The sequence below is a fragment of the Gavialis gangeticus genome, unplaced genomic scaffold, assembly GCF_001723915.1.
Source record: "Gavialis gangeticus isolate Ggan-Ray unplaced genomic scaffold, GavGan_comp1, whole genome shotgun sequence".
In the NCBI taxonomy this organism is placed as follows: Eukaryota; Metazoa; Chordata; order Crocodylia; family Gavialidae; genus Gavialis; species Gavialis gangeticus.
In genome coordinates this window covers 6,693,758-6,716,214 of record NW_017729025.1, presented here as the reverse complement: position 1 = coordinate 6,716,214, position 22,457 = coordinate 6,693,758, and the positions used below count along the sequence as shown (strand labels likewise).

The 22,457-nt window shown below is 53.1% G+C and overlaps 1 protein-coding gene across 1 annotated transcript in view; it reads right to left on the bottom strand.

Moving 5' to 3' along the window:
- The window catches only part of LOC109298310 (protein Smaug homolog 1-like), a 48,046-nt gene that overhangs the window by 14,650 nt on the left and 10,939 nt on the right, over nt 1–22,457 (bottom strand). The window contains exons 2-7 of the mRNA XM_019518340.1: nt 17,002–17,111; nt 15,584–15,670; nt 10,692–10,986; nt 9,330–9,415; nt 3,929–4,047; nt 341–542 (exon numbers count right to left, since the gene is read on the bottom strand). Of these exons, the coding sequence (XP_019373885.1) occupies nt 341–542; nt 3,929–4,047; nt 9,330–9,415; nt 10,692–10,986; nt 15,584–15,670; nt 17,002–17,111 (899 nt within the window). The remainder of the gene's footprint in view (nt 1–340; nt 543–3,928; nt 4,048–9,329; nt 9,416–10,691; nt 10,987–15,583; nt 15,671–17,001; nt 17,112–22,457) is intronic.

Genomic DNA, 22,457 nt, shown 5'->3' with positions numbered 1-22,457 from the left:
TTTTTTTTTTTTTTCCCCTTCATAAAAGAGATCCAGACAAGTTAGTCAGATGAGGGAAATCAGGAGAAATGCTTCCAGTCTAACCTTCACCGAGAGAGGCAGAATGAGGCTTTTGCCTGAGCTGAGCAAGAGGAAGCCTCTGCAACGGTTTGCAATGCTGGTGGGCCCGGTGCCGTGAAACCCTGAGCATCCCTAACTCCAGGGGAGGCTGGAAACGCTGCACCATAGGCACAGACCCCGAGTCCTTCTCGCAGCACCCACAGAGTATTCACCCCTCCACCCCCAAAAGCGAATGGCGGCCCATTGCACCTGGGGCCAGGGCAGATGGACGGAAACCAACCTGTCTCCCTTGCTTGAGGAGCGTGGGGTTGGCGGCGGCGCTGCGCTGGGCAGCGCCGAGGAGCCCCGTGGGGCCAAGCAGCCCCAGGCGGGTGGTGGGGAGGTTGCGGGACGGGATCTGGAACTGCCGCGGGTTTCGCCTGCCCAGGCCTGCACCGACAGATCCGGCTGTGGGTAAGGAGTTTGACTGGCCAAAGCCGCGGCTGCAGAGAGAGAAAAACACGGGTCTGAAAATCCAGCCTCTTGGCCATGTTTAAAAACACTGCTGGCCACTATGTGCTTAACTAAGACGCTGCCCATCCCCACCATGAGAAGGCCTGAGAGACGCTGCTTACCAATGCCGATGCATCTCTGGTTTAGTTAGCCAAGAAGGTGCAACTCTGCCCTGCCTCCGGGCTGCTTCTCCCAGCGCGCCTTACCACGGACCGCCACAAGAGGGAACACATCGGCTTTCCCGGGGCTTGCAGGGCTGGCTCCACTCTGAGCCCCCTTACACTTCTGTCTGCTCCCCCCAGCAAAGTTAAATCCCGCCTGCCCGACTCGGGCAAGTCAAGTGGAGGCAGCGGGACGCGCGCTGGAGGCAAGTGCGAGGGATTTGCTTTTAGGGCCTAAAAGCCGCGCTGGCCAGGAACCCACACGCTAAGCTCAGGGAAGGGCCTGGCTGCTGGGGGCTCCCAGGGGATTTTGTTCTGCTCTACAGCACCTCCACGTGCCCTGGAAAGAGGGCCTTCATGCCTGGCCAGCCAGCCCCTAAACCCCCCACAACTTTCCAAAGACATCCTTGCTGCTCTTGCCTAGTGCTAGTAGAAGAGGCTGGGTCTCAAGTCCATCCTCAGACTTATTTGTTTTTACTCCAGCTCTTCCTCCCCTTATGTTCCTCGACTGAGGACGTGTGCCCTGTGCCCTGTCCACAGAGGGATGACTGTCCCTGGCTTTCCAGCTGCTCTCTGCTTCTCTTCCTCTGTGGGTCATCTAGGGCTTTTATCGCTCCCAATGTGCTGCCCTTGTGGCTTGCTTAAAATTGACCCATTGGGAAGCTGAAAGAAATGCCAACGAATGAAGGTGCCATCTGTGTAGGGTGAGATACAGGCATGTGACACCCTGGGTCCAGTCCTGGGGGTGGGGGGTCTGAGGCGGGGGCTCATCAGTCTCCAGGGCTGTAGGTCCATGAGGCTGCCAAACTGCATTAGCACCTTCAAGGCCAGAGCTGCCTCTAAATACGGCTCTGGAGAGAAGCAGGAGCCTCATGCGAAATGCAGATGGGGCCAGAAAGGCAGCAGGTCTCTCAAACAGGTTTCTGTTTGACAGGGGAAGGCATTTTCTTGGTCGCCCCGTGCAAGGCAGGCGTTGTGAGGGCTGCGGGCCGGCGCGGGCAGGGATGGATGGGCAGGGATGGACGGAGAGCGCATGGAGGACTAGCACCGACTGCTCCCGACCAGAGCCTGCTCCTGGCTTAAAGCAATGCAAACCCAGAGTGCAGAAGAGCAGAGTCTGGCCCCGCGTTCAAGAAGCTGCCTCGCACTCGAGCTCCGAACCCAGTGCAGACGGCCCGATTCTGATGGCTCTTACTCAGGTTTCCCTCCGGCGTCACTCCAGGGAGTATGGCAAAGTCGCTCCTCATTTGCATGATCTGAGTTAAGAGCCAAGCCCTTAACCCCCACTCCCCGTAGTGGGAGCACGGGCCTAGGACTTACTGCTACTTTCTGAATCGAGGTGCAGGAGGGTGAGGTGCCACATCTGAGAGAGCCCACCGAGCAGGGGGCTTCCTTTCCATTGACTGGCACTTGCAGAGGTAGAGGATGCTGTGAAGTGGACACCGCGCCCCAGCATGCGGGGGTGGGGGGCAGGAAGACACCTGTGCAATAGGTGCATCATAAAAACACCCGCCCTATTGCTGATGTTTCTTGGTTGGCAGTTATGAAACAGGCCTGCCTTTTTTTTATTTTTTACCCCATTTCCATGAGACCCTGACACTTGTGTGGTGCCCTGCAGGGAACAGCCGCATGCAGAAGAGTACCCGCGCAGCCCATTGGCACGGCTTTGGGCATCAATTTGGAGCTGCACCATCTGGCTGCTGGCTTTGCCCCGTTTTTCCATGCCATCCTATGAGATGCGAGCGAAGGGCAGTCCTGCTGTCACACCCTGATTTATCCAGTTCAGTTTGGAGCCTGCCAAATTAGGGGAGCAATTTGGAGACTTCTTGTTCCTCTTTGGCCCAGTCCTTCTCACCCAGGTCATTGCTGTCCTTGATGTGCCGACGCATTTTCCTCTTAGCCCTCATCCGCCTGCTTGCGTGTGGTAGGGTCAACAAGTGTCAGGAGATAACAGGACTGGGGCCCTGGTTTTCAACCTTATTTCTTTTGCAGACCCCTTTGGAAATTTCAAATGGAGGCGCGGACGCCTCTGAACTGTAAGTGTGGGTATTCATACTTTTAACTGGTCAGTCATCTTTCGTGGATCCCCGAGACATAGTCTGTGGACCACAGGTTGAAAGCCACTGGACTAGGGGATCCCAACCAGTATAAATCGACCAGTCGTGGAGTACAACACAGTTTCTATAATCCCCTCCAAACAGTGGTCTGGCTGTTCAGCCCATGCGGCTGCGCGACAGACTGCAGCTTCCACCCGACTGCCCAAGCAGGGTCCATACAGTCCAGCCATGCTCCTGATGGAGCTCAGCAAACGCACAATATCAGGGCAGAGAAGTCGTCCCTGTATGGTTTTGCAAAACTTGCCACCTGGGCTTTGTGCGGGTGCTTTGTCCAGCAGTGTTTCCCTCTGATGCATCCCTTTCTGCAAAGGGTGCAAGAGGAGCTGCTAGGCTGCAGTTCTGCACAGCGGAAATGCAAGTGTCCATCTTCAAGCGCTTTTTGGAACCCATTCCCAGACTTCCTGGTCTAACGAGCCTCTCTGCTCCATGTCTGGGCGGCTCGTGTCTTCTCCTTCACTCAGTGTTTTTTTTCAGGAGAGTGTCTGCCCACGACCAGACTTGCACAATTGGTGGGGGAGCAGGCAAGCGGAAGAAAACCAAATCGCCAAGTGGCACTAGAGGTAAGAGCAGCAGGGGCTGTGGGCAGGGAGGAGAGATTTGGTCCAGGTATGTTTGAACTCTTGTCCCCGGAGAGGAAAGCAGACACACAGAGGGGTGTTGCTGACTGGCCCTGTCCTCACGCCAAAGCAAGCTTGGTAGCAGGGACAGCTCACCTAGGAAGCAAGAGCTCTGGGTTCAACTCCCAACTCCACCCACATTCCCTGGGTGACCTCGGGTAAGTCACTTAACCTCCCTGGGACACAGTCGTCCACCTGTAAAATGGGCGCAGCGGACCTGTCTTTTCCTTAGCCCCTCTGCCTGGTCTACCTCCAGTCAGCAGGAGCGGCGGGGAGTGCAGGCTCTAATACAGTACTGCAACAGGAACAAGGTGGAATATTTTGCCTGCCCTGGAGTTAACCAGCCCTGCTAATCAGTTCCGCCCATGGGGGCTCCAATTAACACAGGACTCCAGTCATCAGCCCCGTTGGCAGCGTCCTGCCCTAGATACCCAAGCACGCAGCCCTGCCGCTGCATCAGAGAGATGAAAGCCCCACGTACGTTCTCTGTTGCCGATATCCTGATATGTCTAGGAGGGATTTCCGAGGGAAAGACCGAAACAGTTTCTGCACCTGCTGTTTCCATGACAACAATCTTTTCTTCTGTGTCTCTGTAAAAGCCTGCCCAGGAAAGGGGGGAGAGAAAGAAAACAAAAAAAAGAAAAGGAGTAAATGTTTTACGGATGAGACAGTTGGGTATTTAAAAGGTGAAAAGGAAAAACAACATGAAGTTAATGTGTGCCCAGAGTGGCTCGGGTTCAGGCTGTGAACACATACACAATCTCTGGCTTTCCAGCATCAGCTCCCAGCGGGGACGGCTCATCCTTTTCCCACTTGGAGACAGACACAGAAGCAGATGGCTGTTTCCTCTGCATGGGTTTCCCAGGCCTGCAGAACCAGCTTCCTGCTCTGCCCTGGGGTTTAAAACTTCCCAAGGCACTGCCCAGAAGGGAAAGGGTTTCCCTGAAGCCCCTGACCCAAATTTGCAACCCTGATCCGCCACGGTGAGACACGCCGCTCTTGCACGGATGGCTGCGTCTCTGTTCTGCGTTCGCCAAGTGTTGGAGGATTCCCCCAAGCTGTCAGACACCAAGAGGTGAGGACACTGTTACCGCTCCCCCGTTGTTACTGGCACCAAGATGGGAACAGCCTGGTTCTGCTGCGAGAGGGATTTTCAACCCACGTGCCAGGGCAAACATGATTCACTATATAAACCAGGAGCTTTCAAACAGGCATTCATAGTGTTCAAACCATTCTCACCTGCTGCGGTGTGTCTGCATCGTTGCAACAGAGGAACTGCTCTAGGATTTTTCGGTGGTCAAAAAAAGGGAAAACTAAAAGCTGTCATTTTCTGAAGGGTGCCTCGAGCGTAATGAGGGGCTGCTGGAGTCTGACAAGGGGTGCCTCGAGTCTAAAAAGGTTGAGAACTGCAGTGCTACAAAAACCAGCATGCTGATACACAGGAAGTGAAATCTGCTGTCTGTATCCACCGTACGACCCTTCAACCCAACACATGGCTTTGGTTAAAAAAAAATGTATGTAAAAGCAAAGGATCAAATATTACCCTGTGAAGAAATCCAATTATATTTGGGCCTGAGGACAGATCTTGGTCATAATTCTCATCGCTTCTGACCTTCAAAGCTATTCATCAGGTCAGAGCATGGACCTACAATTCCTCGTGGGCTCCATTTGGTAACAACGAACGAATGCACCTGATGGTTTCAGAGCTGGGACTGAGTCAGCGAGTTGCTCTTGCACCTCCCGGCACGTTGTCCAGAAATCTGCAAAAGCAACTGCAAACGTCTGCACGCTGAGAGTCACAACAAGAACATGGTGCTTGGGCCCGGTGCCAGCTGCAACCAAGTGGCCTCGGGTTTAGCACCGCATGCCTGACCTGAAGGGATCCCCTCCCGGGGAAGAGGGGTAGGAAGGGCCCCTCTAGCTCTACCAGCTTGGAGCTGCCAGCTCGTACCCAGTGCAGTGGTTGTTTCTGGGAAGCAGGGCATCCAAACTGGGTGGGGGGCACAGCTCCTCTACTGTGCTGGTTACGTCTTTACCTCCCAGCGTACGCCGTTCAGTCCCTAAAGCACCTCTGAGACTGCTGTAGCGCTCAGGGCACCCCACCTCCACTCATGTGGCATCCTGGAGCGGTGGCATTCATGTGACTATCTGCAATGCAAAGGAAGAGCCCAACCTGAGCCCGACGGCTCTGGGCAGCTACGCTGGTTAAGAGGCCAGCATGCTGGAAGATGCATAAATGTCAAGGGTTGAAAATAATTATAGAAGTTAAGCTTGGGATTAAAAACTGGCAGCCTCAGGAAAGTAGGGCTCAATTAATGCTTCCTCACCAGCGTCCCAGATTCTCTCCTCTTTCCAGTGCTGCTCCATTTATAGAGCACCAGGGCTGGGACTCTGGAGATCTGGGGTCTATTCCTGGATCTGCCACTGTCTTGATGGGTGACCTTGGGCAAGTCCCTTTTCCCTCTGTGCCTCAGTTACTCCTGCTCTAAAATGGGCATAAGGGTCCTGGCCTCTTTTGCAAAGTGTTCTGCGATCTGTGGCTTCCAAGTACAGTGGTGTGACTGCCTGTCACGCACCCAGCACCCAAGCACAAATCCCACCCGAGGGGCCACTGCAAAAATCAACTCCCCCCATCTGCAGCTCAGGCCATGTCCTGCACAAATCCCACCCGAGGGGCCACTGCAAAAACCAACTCCCCCCATCTGCAGCTCAGGCCATGCCCTTCCCCTTTCCCAGTCTCTTCACTGGCATCATCTCACCTGCCTCATCAAGACCAAGTTTCTGGTCTTCTCCTTCCAGGCTCTTTTCTCCTCTTTCTGCTCCCCAAGCATCGGCGCTGGGCCCTTTTGTCTGCCTCCCCCAGCCTGGGGAGAAGACGACCCCCCTGCAAAAAACCATCCCCTCCACACACTGCATCCCCTCAGCTGACAGTTGCCAGGTCCACACAGCAAACTTACTGTGCTCCATAGCAGCAAGAAGTCTCGTGGGCGATATCTTTTATCAGACCAACTATAAGGTTGGGATAGATGGAGACAAGCTTTCAGGGGTTCCCAGGACCCTTCCCCAGACCCCTGACCCAGAAGCAGGCACAGCTGAGCTGAATACCAGATGGAACAAATGCTTCAATAAGTTCATTAGCACTTGAGAAGTGCAGGGGTTATGAATACCAGGAAGAATATTATCTCCTGGCTCCTCGCAACAACACCATCACCTCCGCACCACCAAAATGTGGCAGATAGCAATGTGTGCAATGGAAAATCCACAACCCAAAGGAAAAAGAAGCCAGACAACACAGCGACTTCTTCTTCGCAAGCCTGTGCGAGGAACGTAACGTTGTTCCCAGGGGGACTCATCATGTGCAGTCCCCGAGCTAACCGGCACAGCTCCACACATGCCGGAGGACATCACAACATGCCGCTGGCCCAATTAAAGCATGCTCGCCTCTCGTACGTCTCCTGGCCCATCGTGACAACGCTCCATAGAGGCATCCCTGAGCCTGCGGCTCAGCTCCAGGCAGGCGGGGATCGTTGCCTTGGGGGCGGGAGAGCTGTCCCTGTCATCCCACACTGCTGTGAAGGCTGGCTGCGCATGAGAGGACCCCACTCCGCAGCAAAGCTTTGCTGCTGAGACCTGGGCAGTAAATGAGAAGCCCGTGGGAGGAGGTGGGAGAGGAGCACGCCTCTCACTGCTAAGAGGTGCTCCTAGATCCAAGCATAGCCACAACGGCTGGACACCGGGGGGCATTTTACACTGTGTCTGTTCAGAGGATGCAGAGAGGTCTTTGTCCCCTTGGGTGTCAATCCTGCACCTTTCACAGCCTCAGACTCTCTCTATGCCTGAACAAGGGGGGTTGTGCCCAAAAGCTTGCAAAGAACCATTTCCCCAACTGTTTAGTTGGTTTAATAAAAGATTTCACAGCCTTTGAATCCACCCTTGAGCTGGGAGGAGTTGGACCAGAGGTCACCACCAGAAGTCCCTTTCAGCCCTGCTTTTCTTTGCTTCTGTGATATAACATAAATGCAAGAGAAAAAACCTGGGGCTCTGTGGGATGTGGCAGAGAAAAAACCTGGGGCTCCCAGCTGGGAGACGAAGGATGCGGGTACGCTGCTCCGCTTTGGTCACTGTTTTAAACATGAGCCAGGGCCATCCTCGGGCAGAGCACTGGAGTGCTCACTGCAGCTCTCGGCCGGAGCTCACGCTCCCCGGCCCAGGAGAGGCATCTAGGCAGAACAACATTTCAGAAGCTGCAGTCTAATAAAAGCCCCCTCTATCTTTCTTGATAGCTTGGTTAACATCAGCACTAAAGAGGAAGAGGGAAAAAGGAGAGCGGTGAGGCAGCAGAACAGACTGCGGCAGCTTTCGGGAGGAGGCTGGATTGAGGAGCAGCAGTCCTGAATCCATGAGGGAGGGGGTTGGACCTGGCGACCCTCCAGGTCCACCTCCACAACTTGATGGCTTTAGGACTGCAAGAGAAGACCTGGGTAGGAGCTGTAGTCATTTCACAGCTGACCACAAAGTGATCAGAGGGGAAAAAAGAAAAAAAAATCTCCCTGCTCACACAGAAACGCAGACAGAGCTGGAGTCAAAGGAGCTTTTCAGAGGGTTGCCAAGGCTTGGATGTGGTGGGGGCGGGGGGAGATGCTGCCCGTAAACCCACAAACGAGCAGCCCGGGGTACAGACAAAGCAGGTGTGTGCCTCCGCGAGCTGCTGCAGGAGCAAACCGACCACTTCACAGCAGCATGCAAATGCCCTAGTGCCACCGCTGCGTATTTCCAGCAGCTCTGCAGAAGCTGCCGATGCGGCCCACCGGCGTGCCGTGAATGGGAAAAAAGCTGTGGCTGCCGCTGATGGGAGCTTTCTGGGAGCAGCCGCTTTTCTGGAGCATCAGTGTTGCAGAGTTAGAAAACCTCCCTCTTTGGCCCTGATTTAGGAAACCATGTGAGCACGTGCTTCGTTAAGCACAAACCCAAGTTCCTGAATGGGGCGTTTGCTGAAATCACAGCTGGTGCCCGAGGCCCAGCAGAGAGGCTTATTACTTAGGCATCATCTTCTCCCTGAGTTACTTTAACCTGGAGGGGATCAGGAACTCTGTCCTTTTGCCCAGCTGGCATACTGTAGGCTGGCATGCTCACAGCAGCCAGCATTTCCCTGACAACATGCTGCCAGCCCCTCTCTCACAGGACCGCAGTTTTCTGTGTGCTTCCCGACTCTGCTTTAATGTACAACTGACTGACGAGTTGCTGGCTTGCAGCTCTTCCGAGACTGGAAAGCATTTCGAGCTCCACCCAGGCACGTGGCCCCGCTTGTAACATCAGGTGCCGCACACACGTGCACAAGCGTGTGTCCCTTGTGTCAGCACATGGGGCGGTGACTGAGGTCCGTGCCACACAGAGCGCTGAGCACATCTGGATCGCCCTGAAGGGCAACAGGGAAAGTACCATTAAAAAGCACTGCTGCCTAAGGTACCAATCTCGAAAGCAGCAGCTGCTGGGAATGGATCTGCTGAATGCAGGGTGCAAAAATCGCCGCGTGCTTGCTGCAAAATAGAAACCGGAGATGCCAGAGGCGGGTTTGGTCTGTCTAATGGAAACCTCACATGCATTTTCCTTTCACGGGGTTTTCTTTCACCCCATTGCTCATCCGATCATCCTAGGCTGGATGAATTTCTCAGCTCCCGCCCCGCTGCACGAGCCTACAGAGACCTATGGTTCTGTGCATCATACTGCATTTGCCGCCTGGTACGGCCTTGTTCCATCAGAATTACTATTAATACCCCCCAAAATATTTGTGTTAGAAACCCAAATGTTTACATCAACAGAAACTTTGGAAACAGTTTCCAAGCAATGAGAACAACAGCTTTATAAGATCCGTCACGACTCACCTCATGAATTAGACATTTGTCTATGAGCTGTAAATAGGAACTTATATTCTCCTCATCGGGTCTGGAAACCAAAAGCTGCGTGCACACTGCAAAGAGCAACCACAGCAGAAAGAAAAGATCATTAGGAAATGGCAAGCCGGGTAGGAAACGGGTGGCATTGTAAGAATGGGTTGAGAACTTCACTCCCATCCTCCTGAAAGCCACTCTCATCAATGGAGCATTTGTCTAGAAAAACACCCGTCCACCATTCCAGCCATGCCCTTCTATATTTAGGACAGGATTTTGCTTTCAGTGACACTGGTGCGAATCCATTTAAGCCAACGAGGTTACACTGGGAATGACCGAGAGAAGCACCCATCTCCCTGCCTGCCCGGCTGCATTCTCATATGCATAAGACATCTTCAGACAAAGAGCACGGCATGAAGGTCTACTGCTGCAGGGGACGTATCTTATCCCCGCTGAATTCAATGGCCAACCCCCTGGGAGACAACAGGATGGGGGTCCCTCTCTGAAATCATGCCACAGAAGTGAAGGCACAAATTAACCTGCAACAGGTCTCGCACGGGGCACGTTGGGTTGAGGGCCAGAGGAGCTGCAGTGTCAGTAAGAGCTCCCCTTCACCCTAACAACCAGGGCTATAAACAACTCAAAAAGCTTGCCAAAATGGATAGGAGTCCTAGGCCCCTTTGGCAGCAGGGTCCACGGGCTGCCAGCAGGAGGAAGTGGCCGAGGGGGAGACTTTTAGGCTTTCCTGTGTCTGAGCAGCGCAGAGCAGAAGAGCCTGGCACAGGCTTTAAGAGAAGACGCACCACTGTTCAGTGCTGAAGCACTTGCTCCAGTGCTAGCTCCCACCTTACCTGGCTGCACAGGGCCTAGCCTGGCCCTGGGGACGGGGTGGGGACAGCGCTACCATGCCACAGTCACTGCTCTGGTGGCCCTACAGATGCTGCCTTAGATGGGGCACAGCAGGAGAAACCCCCCAGCTAGCCCTCTTCATGGCCATGTGTGCACCCCCTTCTCCAGCCAGCCACCTCCCCTGGGACAGCCTGTCTCTCCACCCCTCCTCCTCTTTGTCTGCAGGGATGTAGCTGGCAATTCCCAGCCCTAGAGCACAGAGGAACGACGTTGGATCTAGTCCTGTCTCTGCTGCATGATTGTGGCTAAAGCATTTCAGTCCTCCAGGCCTCTGCCCCCATGTGAATACCCTCTGGCTATTTATAGTGTGATCTCTGTGGGGCAGGGGCTGTCCTGCCTCATGTCTGCACTGTTCCCATCACATCGCTGAGGGCGGCAGTGGGGTGGATGGGAAGCAGGGACATCACCGCAATGGACCCCAATCTCACCAAACCCATAGCGACTTACCTTTGCCCATCACTCTGGTGAACTGCCCGGGGAGGTCTCCTTCAGGCAAAGGGGCCCCTCCCGACTCACCCTCACAGCCGGGCAAGTGGTGCTGCTGCATGCCCCCCGAGGCTGAGTCCTTGCCATCGGAGACCTGGCCGTCGGAGCCGATCAGGGAAGGCGGGTGGTGAGAGTCCGGGTCCCGGCTGTGCTCGTCAGGGCTGGCGCTGGGGGAGCAGTACGCTTTGATGGGGGTGAGGATCATTTGGTGCAGCTCCTGGAGTGGGACCCGCAGGTTGCCGCCTTCCAGGATGTCCTGTGGGTGCAAGTCAACATGTGCCATCAATCACCTGCCGTGAACATGCCTTTCGGCAGCCCGCACCTCTGCTATGAAAATGCTGGCAGCCCTGGCAGGTGGCTGAAGACAAGGCCCCCTGTAGAAAGGCTGCCGGCCTTTGCTGCATAGGGTGGGGCACGTCCGGCAAGTTATTTTGTGCAGTTAAGTCCTTCAAAGGGTCTGTCCAACTTTGGAGCAGCTGGGGGCCGTGTGTGCATGGGCCGAGGGTTACACGGGGGGGCCCTGAGCCTCTCTGGGCCCCAAAGGCAGAAGAGGGAGGGGTAGCTCAGAGACCCTGGTGGCAACAGATGTGAACCCACTCTTGAATTGAGGGGAATGCCGGGGCAGAGCAGCTGGGCAGAAGGAGCAAAGATCCATCCAGACAGCACCCATTTTTTGCTGAAAGATATCACAGGCATTGCAGCCTGAGTGGGCTGGAGAGACTCTGAGAAGCATTAGCCTGCAATGTCGGGAGAGGAAGCAGAGTGATTTAGCGAGGGAGATGGTGGAGAGGAGGGAGCCAGACTGGAAGGGATGTCTGCGCAGCTGCTGGGTTTTTCTCAGTGGCATTTGACCGTGCTAGAAGATTTGGGAGCAGTGAGTGGGCTCTGGGGAGGCAGCTGCGCCAGACAGAGCAGCTAGGGAGAGAAGTGGTGTCGCTGGCTCTTGCAAGACTCGTGATTTGCAAAACTTCTTGCGATCCCGCAGCTGCTGGCGTCTTAGGAGTGTGTGAGAATTTCTGCTTTCCTGTTTGTCAAAACTGTTTCTGGCTGCACAGGACAGCTGTAAAAACAGGACCTAACCCCCCTGCAATCACAGCACCCCACATTTAGCACTCCCTGAACTCTCACATCCACTCTCACAAACCTGAACCCAAACAGTCACTTCAGGGGTCTAGTTGCTAATCAGAGAAGGTGGGAAAGAGAATGAGAGTGGCAGGAAAAGCCAGGCAAAAATGCACGTGGGGTCCAGGAAGGACTACCTGGCTGGACAAGAGATAACAGGGAGGGACCAAATTCACTGCACGTCTCCATAGGCAAAACCTGGTAATGCTAGTGTCACTGGGATTTTTGCTGTGGCCTTCAATGGCGTCAGGACCTCATCCCTTATTACAAATGAGATCTTAGCCCCCTCAAATGCCTGCTTTTTTCCCAGCAGCTGATAACAAGACAAGGGGGTTTCTCAATCCCATCTGACAGCAGCTGAATGTGTGAGGGTCACCGCTTCTTGCTTTTGCAAGGGGTCTGATCCTGCCGTCTCCTCTCCAGGAAAATCCCAGGAGCCCGGAGGAAGGACTGACTCCTGGTCTTAATACAGGTCAGACAAGACCGTCTTGTTGCTGCCTTCGCGGAGCGCTGGGCTTGACGTCAGCAGCTCCTGTGACACCGTGTGTTGTCGTGGGGAAGGAGGCAGAGAGGCATCTCTGCACGATAAAGCAGAGCCTGAGCCATGGCCCATCTGATCCATGGATGAGGATGAACGGTGCCCTTGGGCCGACTGCCCACACCTCCCCTGCTCTCAATGACACACACTGTCTGGGGGGATGTTTCTGCAAGGATCAACTGGCTGCAACCACTCCAAAGACTGAAAACAGGGTGTGAGCAAAAGATTGCGTCTCACACTCTCCTGCTTTGCCAAAAGAAAAAGCTGGAAGGGAACCTGCAGCACAAACACATGCTCTTCAGTAACCAGCCCAGAGGTGGCTTTTGTGGAGGGGCTTCACTCAAAACATCCTCATGGTACAATCACAGTCCAGGCAAAGCATGCTGAGTTGCTAATGTTCAATAGCAAATCCTATTAGTTATCCCCTCTGGTTTTATAGCAAATGTAGCTCGCTGCATCTGCCAAACTTGGGCTCCATTCCTGTATTAACGACAGCCAATCAATACCATATTTCAAACTGCCCGCAGAGGAAGAGGAGAGGAGGCTGGGAAATTGCCTAGAAAGCACATCAACAAAGCAAACTCAATCCAGCGGGCCGTCTCCCAGCTTCAACCGGGGTTATTAATGTACAGAGGCAAATACGGCTTTATTAGCTCCTCTGGCTCCATATATCTCATCCCATGTTAGATGTGAGTGCAGCTGTGGGCTTACCAAAACACCAGCCACAAGCAATGTGCAGCATTTTTATCCAAGTGCCCAAAGCAGGTGGCTGCGCTTTTCGCAGGGTGATCATCGGTTCAACCTAACCCAATGGTGTGGAGTAGGGTGGAGCTGATGATAGGAGGGTTGAACCGGTGCTTCTCGAAATTACGCAGAATTCTTTTGTTTTTTTCATGAGAAAATAAGCGAAAAAGATTCTGCCTCTGCTTGCAAAGGCGACCTGCTGAATGGGAGCTGGCGCTGGCCAGCTTCCCTGGATGATTCACCACCAGAGCCGAGTCCCGCAGTGGAAGCCTGAAGACGCCATGACCCCGGACCAGTTCTGCTGAGAAGGACGGACAGGAGCTTTCCCCTTGGCAAGGTCCTGTATCCCAGGCTAATCTGGCAGGCTCCTTCCTTTGAGGTGCAGCAGGAGACGAGGGCCACGTGGGTAATCGTGTGACACCACCAGCCACGGATCTTCAGTCAAGGAAATGAGTAGCAGTGACAAATGTGACACTGTGCCCCCTGGAAGAGCCCTTTGCACCCCACTGGGCACCTTGAGTTTGGCGCAGGGGTAAAATGTGCATGTGCGAGCAGTGTGGAGAGCAACTACAGTCATTGCAGGGAGGTGCCAATATTTAAGCTGCGCTCATTACCAGCTACAGAAGAGGCATCTGGTACTTCTGTAACCTGGACACTGAATCACCATGTGCAGGAAAGACCTGCCTTGTCGACACTTTACCTACGAATCAATTGGTTCCTCAGCCTGTAAAGGCTAAATGCTCCCCAAACATGTCTGTTCCAGGAGACAAAAGGTCTGTGGCTTCCCCAGGACTACGCATAGGTGTGCTGGAAGCTGCAGCGGGCGAGGAGTTGAGGGCGCAGAAATTCTGGCCCATCAGCATCCACACTCAGACATGACAGGAGACTGGATGAGATGGATCTGTGGCCTGACCCAACCAAAGTCAAGTCACCTTTCTATCCGTGTATCTGTGGGCCCCTCTACACATTACATTTATGCTGCAATTAATGTGTAAATCATGGCAAACCAGCCATAAAAATGTAGATATCTTGGGTGCATCTATATGTGTGCTTTACTGTGGAGTAGATTAATTAGCTCTGTAGTAAAGCACTTCAGTCTACATGTGCACTGGTATTAGGGTGCAGTAAATTAATTAAGTCTGCCATAAGGTAGCACTGTCGGGGACAGTACCATCTTAAAGCAGAGTCATTAAATGCAATTAAATGCACATGTAGATGGTGACCACCAGGTGCAAATTGCATCCAACCAACCTGGGGCCAGGCCCCTGGCTCCTGCCAGCCCCTCTGCCACCTAACATCGCTACCCGGAGCCCAGGGCTGACCCCCCATGCTCCCTGCCAGCCCAGAGCTGCTCTACTTCGACTCAAATTTCTGCGAACCTGGCTACAGATGTAGACGCACTGCTCAGAAGCAGCTGACTCCAGCTCAAACTGCTCTGGAGTTTATTATGTCACATTAATTTCATGTATAGATACACCCATTATGTAGAACATTTTTATGGCTGGTTTGTACAGTGCCTTACGCCGAACTTATGACATGTCTGTGACTGCTCCAGACTGGGGCCAACAATCAGTTGACTGTCAGCCCCAACCCCAGGATTGCACCAGGGTCTCAAATCATCACTGTGGACTGGCCCCAGCATGCACTGGGCTGAGGGCACCTGGATCCCAACTTACTGGTGCAGGGGGAGCCCCGGGTCATGATCCCAGGCTCCCCTTGCACTAAGTAGAAAGGCTGCAATTGGGATCTGATCCCAGAATTGTACATTCTGCCATGCATGTGTGGCAGGGCAGGAGACAGGACTGTTAGGATAAGGCTCAGATCCTGTGGTACCTTTACATGACTGAATGCCAGGGCTCTGTGTCCACATGTGGGTAAGTCATGCTCCTTACAAACTTCCTCCATTTTTCAAAATCACCGTGGCTGGACTCACAGAGAAACCAAATTGGCCTTTTCAAGTGCAGGGCCAGACCATGGCCTGTGCACAGCATCCACACAGGACAGCAAGGGGCTGACAGCTGCCCCCTAACTGGCTCCTTGTGCTGGGTGGCAGAAGGAGCTTCCACAGAAGTACCATTCTCCAACTCATGCTGGGAAGGGCTGGGTAGGAGCAAGGAGGAGCAGAGCATTGGCCGCAAATGCAATGAGCCAAGCAGCGTTAGTGCACTCATTTGGACAGCTGGGGAAGGGTATATGGACCCCTGGCTGGAGAGAGGCCAATGATAACTCTCTGAAGGATTCAAACAGAAGCTCATGCTTGGAAGAGCAGTGGTTACCCAAAGGTGGAAACACCAACAATGGATTTGGTCCATAAGACAGGCCCTCTATACATGAAGGACCCAGCCAAGAGACCTGACCAACGTGCATTTTATCCAAGAATTAAGTTCTTGCTATTCTTGCAGTCGACCAAGAAAGAAGAAGAAACACAGCTGACTCATGGCCGACTTACCCTTTCTAGTGACTTGAGAAGGTTTTGTCTCTCTTTCAGCTTCTGGATGCTGATGACTATTTTGTGCCTTGCACCTTTGGTAACATTCTGGAATAAAAATGTCACAAAACCTGACGTTAATGTTCCCACCAGATGACAGGTCACACACAAGCCTTTTCTTTCCAATGAAAAACCTTGCTGAAAATTAAACAAACCCCTGAATTCAGGGATTTGCAGAGAGGCTGAGAGTCTCAGGAAACAACCTGGAAACCCACTGAAGCTCTAGATTTCCTGCTGGCGTGCCCACCCTCCTCCGGAGTGGTTATCTTTGTAAGCTCTCCCAAGGGAAAGCTTTTAAATATAATGTTGGCTCTAGGAGCCGCTGAGATGACTGCCAGCACCCAGTTTTGCTGAGATTGGTGGGAAGTGAGAAAACAGACCCTTTAGGACTTGCTATTTCCTAGCAGTTCCCCACAATTCTCCGCACGGCTGACTCAGTTGCCCTTCGTCGCCTGGAGGGGAATGGATTGACATGAATAGCAAATACGCTGACAATAACAGTGGGCTCCCAAAAGGACTGCCCATGTCATTGGGTGTGTGGGTGGGAGGGACTTAATGGGAAAGGGGGTTGATTTTCAGGTGAGTTTTAAACCCTTCTGCACAAGATGCGTCAACGCAGAGATGCATGCAAAAGAAACCAAAGCAACCCCCCTGCCCCCAGCTTCTCCAAATGAGGAATCAAAATGAGTGCCACCCCCCAGGCCTCCAGTTTCGTGCTCAGTTCATTCTCCAGGGTTACTCCAGCACTCAACGAACATGTAACACTGCTGGTGCCCCAACCTGTTCCCCAGAACGCCAGAGTGACCGGGCACTGGGTCTAGCCCGCAGCTTTCAGAAAGTCATGGGACTTTTGCAATCTTGGCTTTTAGTTTGCTAAGTTCCTTTCTTCTAGAAGCCACTCTGCCACTGGGGACTCTAGAGTATTAACAGGCATTTGGGGAAGAATGAAGATGCTAATCACATCTCTTTCTCTCAAACACAGCCTGGAAAGAAAGGGATCAAGAGGGAGATTTTTGAAGATACCAGCAGTTGAAATGGGAGCGGGATGCCCCAATGCTGTTTGTACCTTTGAAAATCTCCCCAAGATTTTGCGGTGAAATGCTGTCCTCACTGACACCAATGCATCATTCCCACAGACTTTGTTGGGAGGAAGATTTCATCCTTTGAGTCCAGCAACAAACCGTTGGGTACGTCACTTTGCAGCACGGCATGATTTCTTCTGCAACCCTCTTTAATGCATAATGCAGCAAATATAGTGATGCTTTTAGGGAAACCTGTCTACCCACCCAGCAAGCATGGCCCTTGCAACTGTGACAACAGCAGAAAAAGAACAAAAAAAGAAACGGGGCTAATTGTTTCATGCCTAATTGGGAACATACTTGCGCCTCGAGCTGGCACTCAGTAAGGGCCATCATTTCTTCGTAGGTCATCTGAGAGAAGAGAGCTGCGTACTTGTGTAAGCGGAGGCTCTTCAACCAGGCAGGAACATCTGGGGAACAAAGGCAGAGAGGCAAAAAAATACCCTTTTATTTTATTGTGCTGGTTAACAACAGTGTAAAATCAACCGCAACAGGGGGAGTTTATTAGGCTATTGTTTCCGTGGGTTACCCATGGGATGGTTATTCCTTCTGATAGCTTCAAAAGTTTTATTGCACTTTAATGTGAACAACGGGGACCTGAACATGCCTGAGGACGTAACTCCCAAACTCCTGCTGATTGCGATAGAACCGAGGAAGTCTCTCCAATGGCAGGATCTGGCCCTTTATATCAGACATTTCCTAATAGACTTCATTGCACTCTGTGAGCTGCACAGAACCTGCTTGCTGTCTTTTAAAGATCCCATTTAATTCTCTGCTCCCTGGCTATTGCTTAAGTAGCTGTCTTCCATCTGAGACAGAAATGCTGGAGCTGGAGCCTGTTCCAAAGTTCACTGCAGCCAGGTTGGTGCAGGCCTTATCCGTCCCTAGGGATGGGCACTGTCAAGTGTCTAAAACAGCTGTCCTGCCTTAAAATGTGATTGCAGACTACTGCAACTCCATCACTGCTCAGCAGGACAGAGGGTGGCTTGGCACTTGTGCAGAGTGGGGGGTATGTCCTGTGCGTGCATGCCAATGCAAAGCCCCTCTTTAGGTGTGCTATATGTGTAACATGGGGTTTGCACCAGGACAGCTCACCACCAGGCTAAATGGCCCCAACATGGGGCCCATTCCAACAGGGCAAGGGGGGGTCATCTTGGTGCAGTCAAAGAAGGCAGCTAGAAATATCCCCAGGTCAGGCAGGTGCCTCCTGTTGGTATTTTCTGGAAGGCAAAAACCTGAGCAATGAGGATGACTGTCCATTAGGATGACAGTGAGTCCATGCCTGCTTGCATTATGGGCATTTATAGACATGGTCTGGGGGGAGGCAAAGAGGGGGTGCTTTAATTAAAGAGGCTTCAAGAGCTGCTCTAATTAAAGCACCCAGAGTGTCACATGTATCAGTGTCCCCGTGCTGAAAAATGGTGGCAAGGCTGCTTTAACTAAAGCCCATGGACTGAGCTTTAGTTAAAGCGCCCCTGCTGCCATTTTTCAGCGTGGGGAAGCTGATGCACGTGATACTGGGGTCTGCTGGAGCATGGCAATTACGAATCATCGAGTCTCCTCTGACTTGCTGTAATTACAGCGCACCAGACCGGCCTCTCTGCACGTGTATAGGCGCTCAGTGTGATGCATCTGATGAGCTGACCTTTGGTTTGCAAAAGCCTGTCCTCTCTTATTTGGCAGCCATTCATCCTTTGGATCACGGTGCATGCACAAGAGGTCCAGCACACCAAGACCTTCAGCGCAAATACCTAGGCAAAGGTATGGAGGAGTGGAGGCTGCCCTAGACCTACCGTTCCCCCTCTAGACCATTGAGACAGAATCTAAAGGCCAGACCACGTCCAGACAGTCAGTGACTCGATGCTTGTAACTTCTGCCAAAAAGCAATGGAGAAGAACTGCTGCTGACTGCCTAATGCCTCAGCAAGGGTGCATTTCTGCCAGGGTGATGTCCCTTGGCCTTTCTCCAACCAAGGAGTACCCTAGCAGTGGGGGGCTAGTGTTTTGTGGCAACTTATACTCGCTTTACTTTGGGGGTTGTGACATTGTGGTATTTTATAGGAGCTCCCTGCCACATGCAGCCCTGGGCCCTGCAGCCAGATGCAGTTTACGGTCATACCCAGGATCCGCTGTCATTCTGCAGGTGAACTCACAGAGACCCTGGGTTGACAGCAGCGGGGCTTAAACGCACCCCATTTCCTGACTGAACGAGGCTCAGCTTCAACAAGGACAGGGTTTTTAAAGGTATTTAGCCACAGGTGAGCCACGCACCTAAAAACCTTTATCAGTTGCTTCCACCATAGGCCTACGACTATGCATATGCTTAAACAGGGGCCTGTTGATTATATAGTATTACAACCTGAATCTATGCTTTCTAATTGAATGTCATCTTTGTTTTAGAGGCAAGAATTCGCATAGGCAATCTTTTATTGAACCAGCTGCATGGTTGGCACAGACATCGGCAAGCTTGTGGGTATCACAGGACCCTTGCTTAGGCCTCTCTGTCTTATGCACCGCACACCATTAACAAGTCAAGCAACCACAGCCGTGATCCTTATAGTGGTTCACAGCCCTGGTCTTCATCCTGCGCCCAGCTGTGCTGGGTGCTGCACAAAACACGGAGCTGACAATCCAAGCATAAAACAAGTAACACGGGCTGGAGACAGAGAGACGGGAGAGTGCACGGAAACAAGGGAACCGACAAACCCACGTAGCTTTGGACTGTACGAAAAACCATGGCAGCCCCTCATTCTACTTCACTGTTTTCAAAAGCAACTGGAGATGCCAAATTTTACTGACTCTCATGGCCAAATGTAGCAATGGACACACGTGCAACCAGCAGCTCAGGAAATCTGGTTCAGAGCCGACACAGAGATCTTTGTTGCCTGTTTGCAGTTTATCCCTGTCCAGGGTGAGGGTGAGCTCATCTTCAAAGCCTCCCCACACCCCCTGCACATACCCCACTGGCTCCATTTCGCTGCGACCTTCCCCTTGAAAAGGCACAAGAGACACATCTTGTTCCGGGTATGCCACTGAACTAAGACCTTATGGGCATGTCTGTATTGCTCAGCTGTGATGCCAGATGTGCCCGTAAGCCTTGCTTCTCTGCAGTGCTGCACGAGGGCACCTACATCCGATTAAGGAGACAGCACGTGCAGTGTAGATGTGGCATGTGTCAGCATGGCACAGACGCACCCAAAAGCATCCTTCCGTCTTGGATCACAGCATCCTGGATGCTGGAGGATCCTTTACTGGGTAAAGTCAAGAGCAAAACTCTTGTTGGCTTGTGGCCAGGACGTGGAAGTTTTGACAGTGGCCCTGGTATGAGCAAAGCCCAGGATCTGCTGCACTGCAGGACAGGGCAAAGGGAGCCCAAATCCCTTCGGGGGTGAGGGGCAGGTCCATCCCAAATGCTGCAGCAACAGCTGGGCAGTTGCTCTGCAGTGTGGGGGGGAGGGTTCATGCTCCAGCTGGGGTTATTTGCTGGGGTTTTAGCAAGACAGCTTGCACAGCAGGGAGTTCAAGTCCAGCCAGCCAGATCTGCTCCGAGATCTTATGGCTTCACGATGTCAGACCAAGCTCTCACACCCTAGGGCTCAGGTCTCCAGCACTGGGTGCAACAGGCTGCTGGGAAGTCTCCAGGCTTGCTTCTTAGCACAGGCTAAGCACAGTGGCTGGGGAACAGTCAGCGGGGCAGAGCCGCCCCAGAGCCGTGGCCGCCACCCGGGGACCCGTGCACAGATCCACACAACTGCACCTAAAAAGGTGACCTTGTAGGAGTTAAGAAAGGCAATGTAATAAGGGATGGGGTGTTTAATCCCAAGGAAGCACAAGGATCAAAGGAATCTGTGATTTGAGAGCCAGAAGAGACAGAGGTGCACACACATACACATGCACATACACGTGCACGGTGGCAAGACGAAGTGTGATAAGTAAGCCACAGATGTGCTGATGTAGGAGAAAAACTGGGTGGACAAGGTGTGAAGGATGTTGTCTCCAGGAGACCCACCAAGAATGAGCAAAGAAAGCAAGAAGGTTTTGTGGACTGGGAACGACAGCACGAGTTTGGCCCCATCCTGACCAGTTTGTGGACCTCAGGAGAAGGCGATGCAATGAGGAATCTGGGGGGGGTAAAAGAGAGGCAGGAAAGATGGACATCGAGACTCCCTCATGAGCCCAGCGGTACATATTCTGATCAAGTGCTTGTCACTGTAATTAGTGCAGGGGTACGGCCATTAATTAGGATTGTAACATTGCTCCCTAATGCACAACCAGTATTTTGCTACGGCATTCGAGAGCGTTCATTTAAGGGGAGCGTACAACCGCCACTGGCCTTTGGATTTAATAAAGGCATTTTAGCTGAGTAACTGGCTGGGTTGTTTCACTTCCAAGAGGCTGCAAGAGCAATCTCAGCACCCAACCGGGACAATCTGGTCCACGGCGTCTGAACCGCACAGAAGGGATGTCACAGAGCTGCGCAGCAGCTGTTCAGAGCAAGGCCGCTCCATTTCCATGCCAGGGAGCAGGCTGAGCACTGGCCTCTTTGGCAGGTCTTGGGATCGGCTTCCTGCTGTACCTCCCAGCCTGACCCCACGCACACGGGAGCTGTTTGCTGCCAGGCCTCACCCCAACCTCAATGCATAAGCCAGCAGAGGACTGAAGACACATCTGTACAGTCGCATTCCCGTTCCTCTGCCTCCATCTCCCTTCAAGGTCAGGCCTGGCATTGCAGTGACATTCCTTGAATGCTACATTGCAAAAGACAAAGGAGGACCTGCCCCTTGCACAGCACCAGCAAGATCTGGCCATGCACCATGCAGGGCAGGTGTAAGACAAACAGGGTACCGGACAAACTGGCTGTGCCAACTGCCCCGTTAGACCCTACAGACCAACTCCGAGGTGGCGAGAACAGCTACAGACGGGCTCTTGTTTCTAACAGGGACGGATGAGACCCCAGCCCAGGAGGGTCTCCTGGTGCAATCTGAACTCCCGGGCACACAAAACACCCTGCAGTTGTAGCCTTGCATCTTGGCACAGCAAGTCGGAGCTGTCTCCGCATCCCCAGGGGACATCCGGCTTCAGCACTCATGCACCTGCCAGGGAAGCAGGTTCATCATTCAGGAAGAGGTGCTACCACTACGTACTGGAGGGTTTTCCAGATGGCTCGCGACCTCCAGGACAGTCAACCCTTGAGTTTTGCAGAAGGGTGGGTCAAAGCTGTGTCTGCTCCATCTTTACCTGCTAATGGTCACCCCTTCTCCATCCCAGAGCCATGAGAAAGCATGCTGTGGGTTGCCGGTAAAGGACTGGGCTGTGCTAGTAGCGCAGAGCCCGCAGCAAGCGGCTGCTGGGCACAGCTGTGTCTCCCCCAGGGGAATGCTGAAGCCATTCATCCTTCCCCGTAGCAAGCCCAGCATCGGGTCCCTCCCCAGCAAGGCTGGGCAGCTGCAATGGAGGGCTCGGTGGAAAAAGGTGCCCCTTTCCACTCCTCTCCCTGTGCTGAAAGAGAGGGAGACTCAGTCTTTGTGGCAGGCCAGAGAGACACAGGCCTTCCACGGACCAAACAGGATGAGGTGTCAGGGCCCTTCACACCAATGCAATGACCCCAAGGCCATCCTCATTCCTTCATCATCAATTGTGTGCCACTAGCGGCTTGGCTGGAGCATTTCAACAGAGCTGCAAACCTGCCCCCACCCCCAGGGCAGGCCTGGAGACCCTAGCATGGCAGTGCTGGTGCTGGCTCGGGGAGTGCATTGT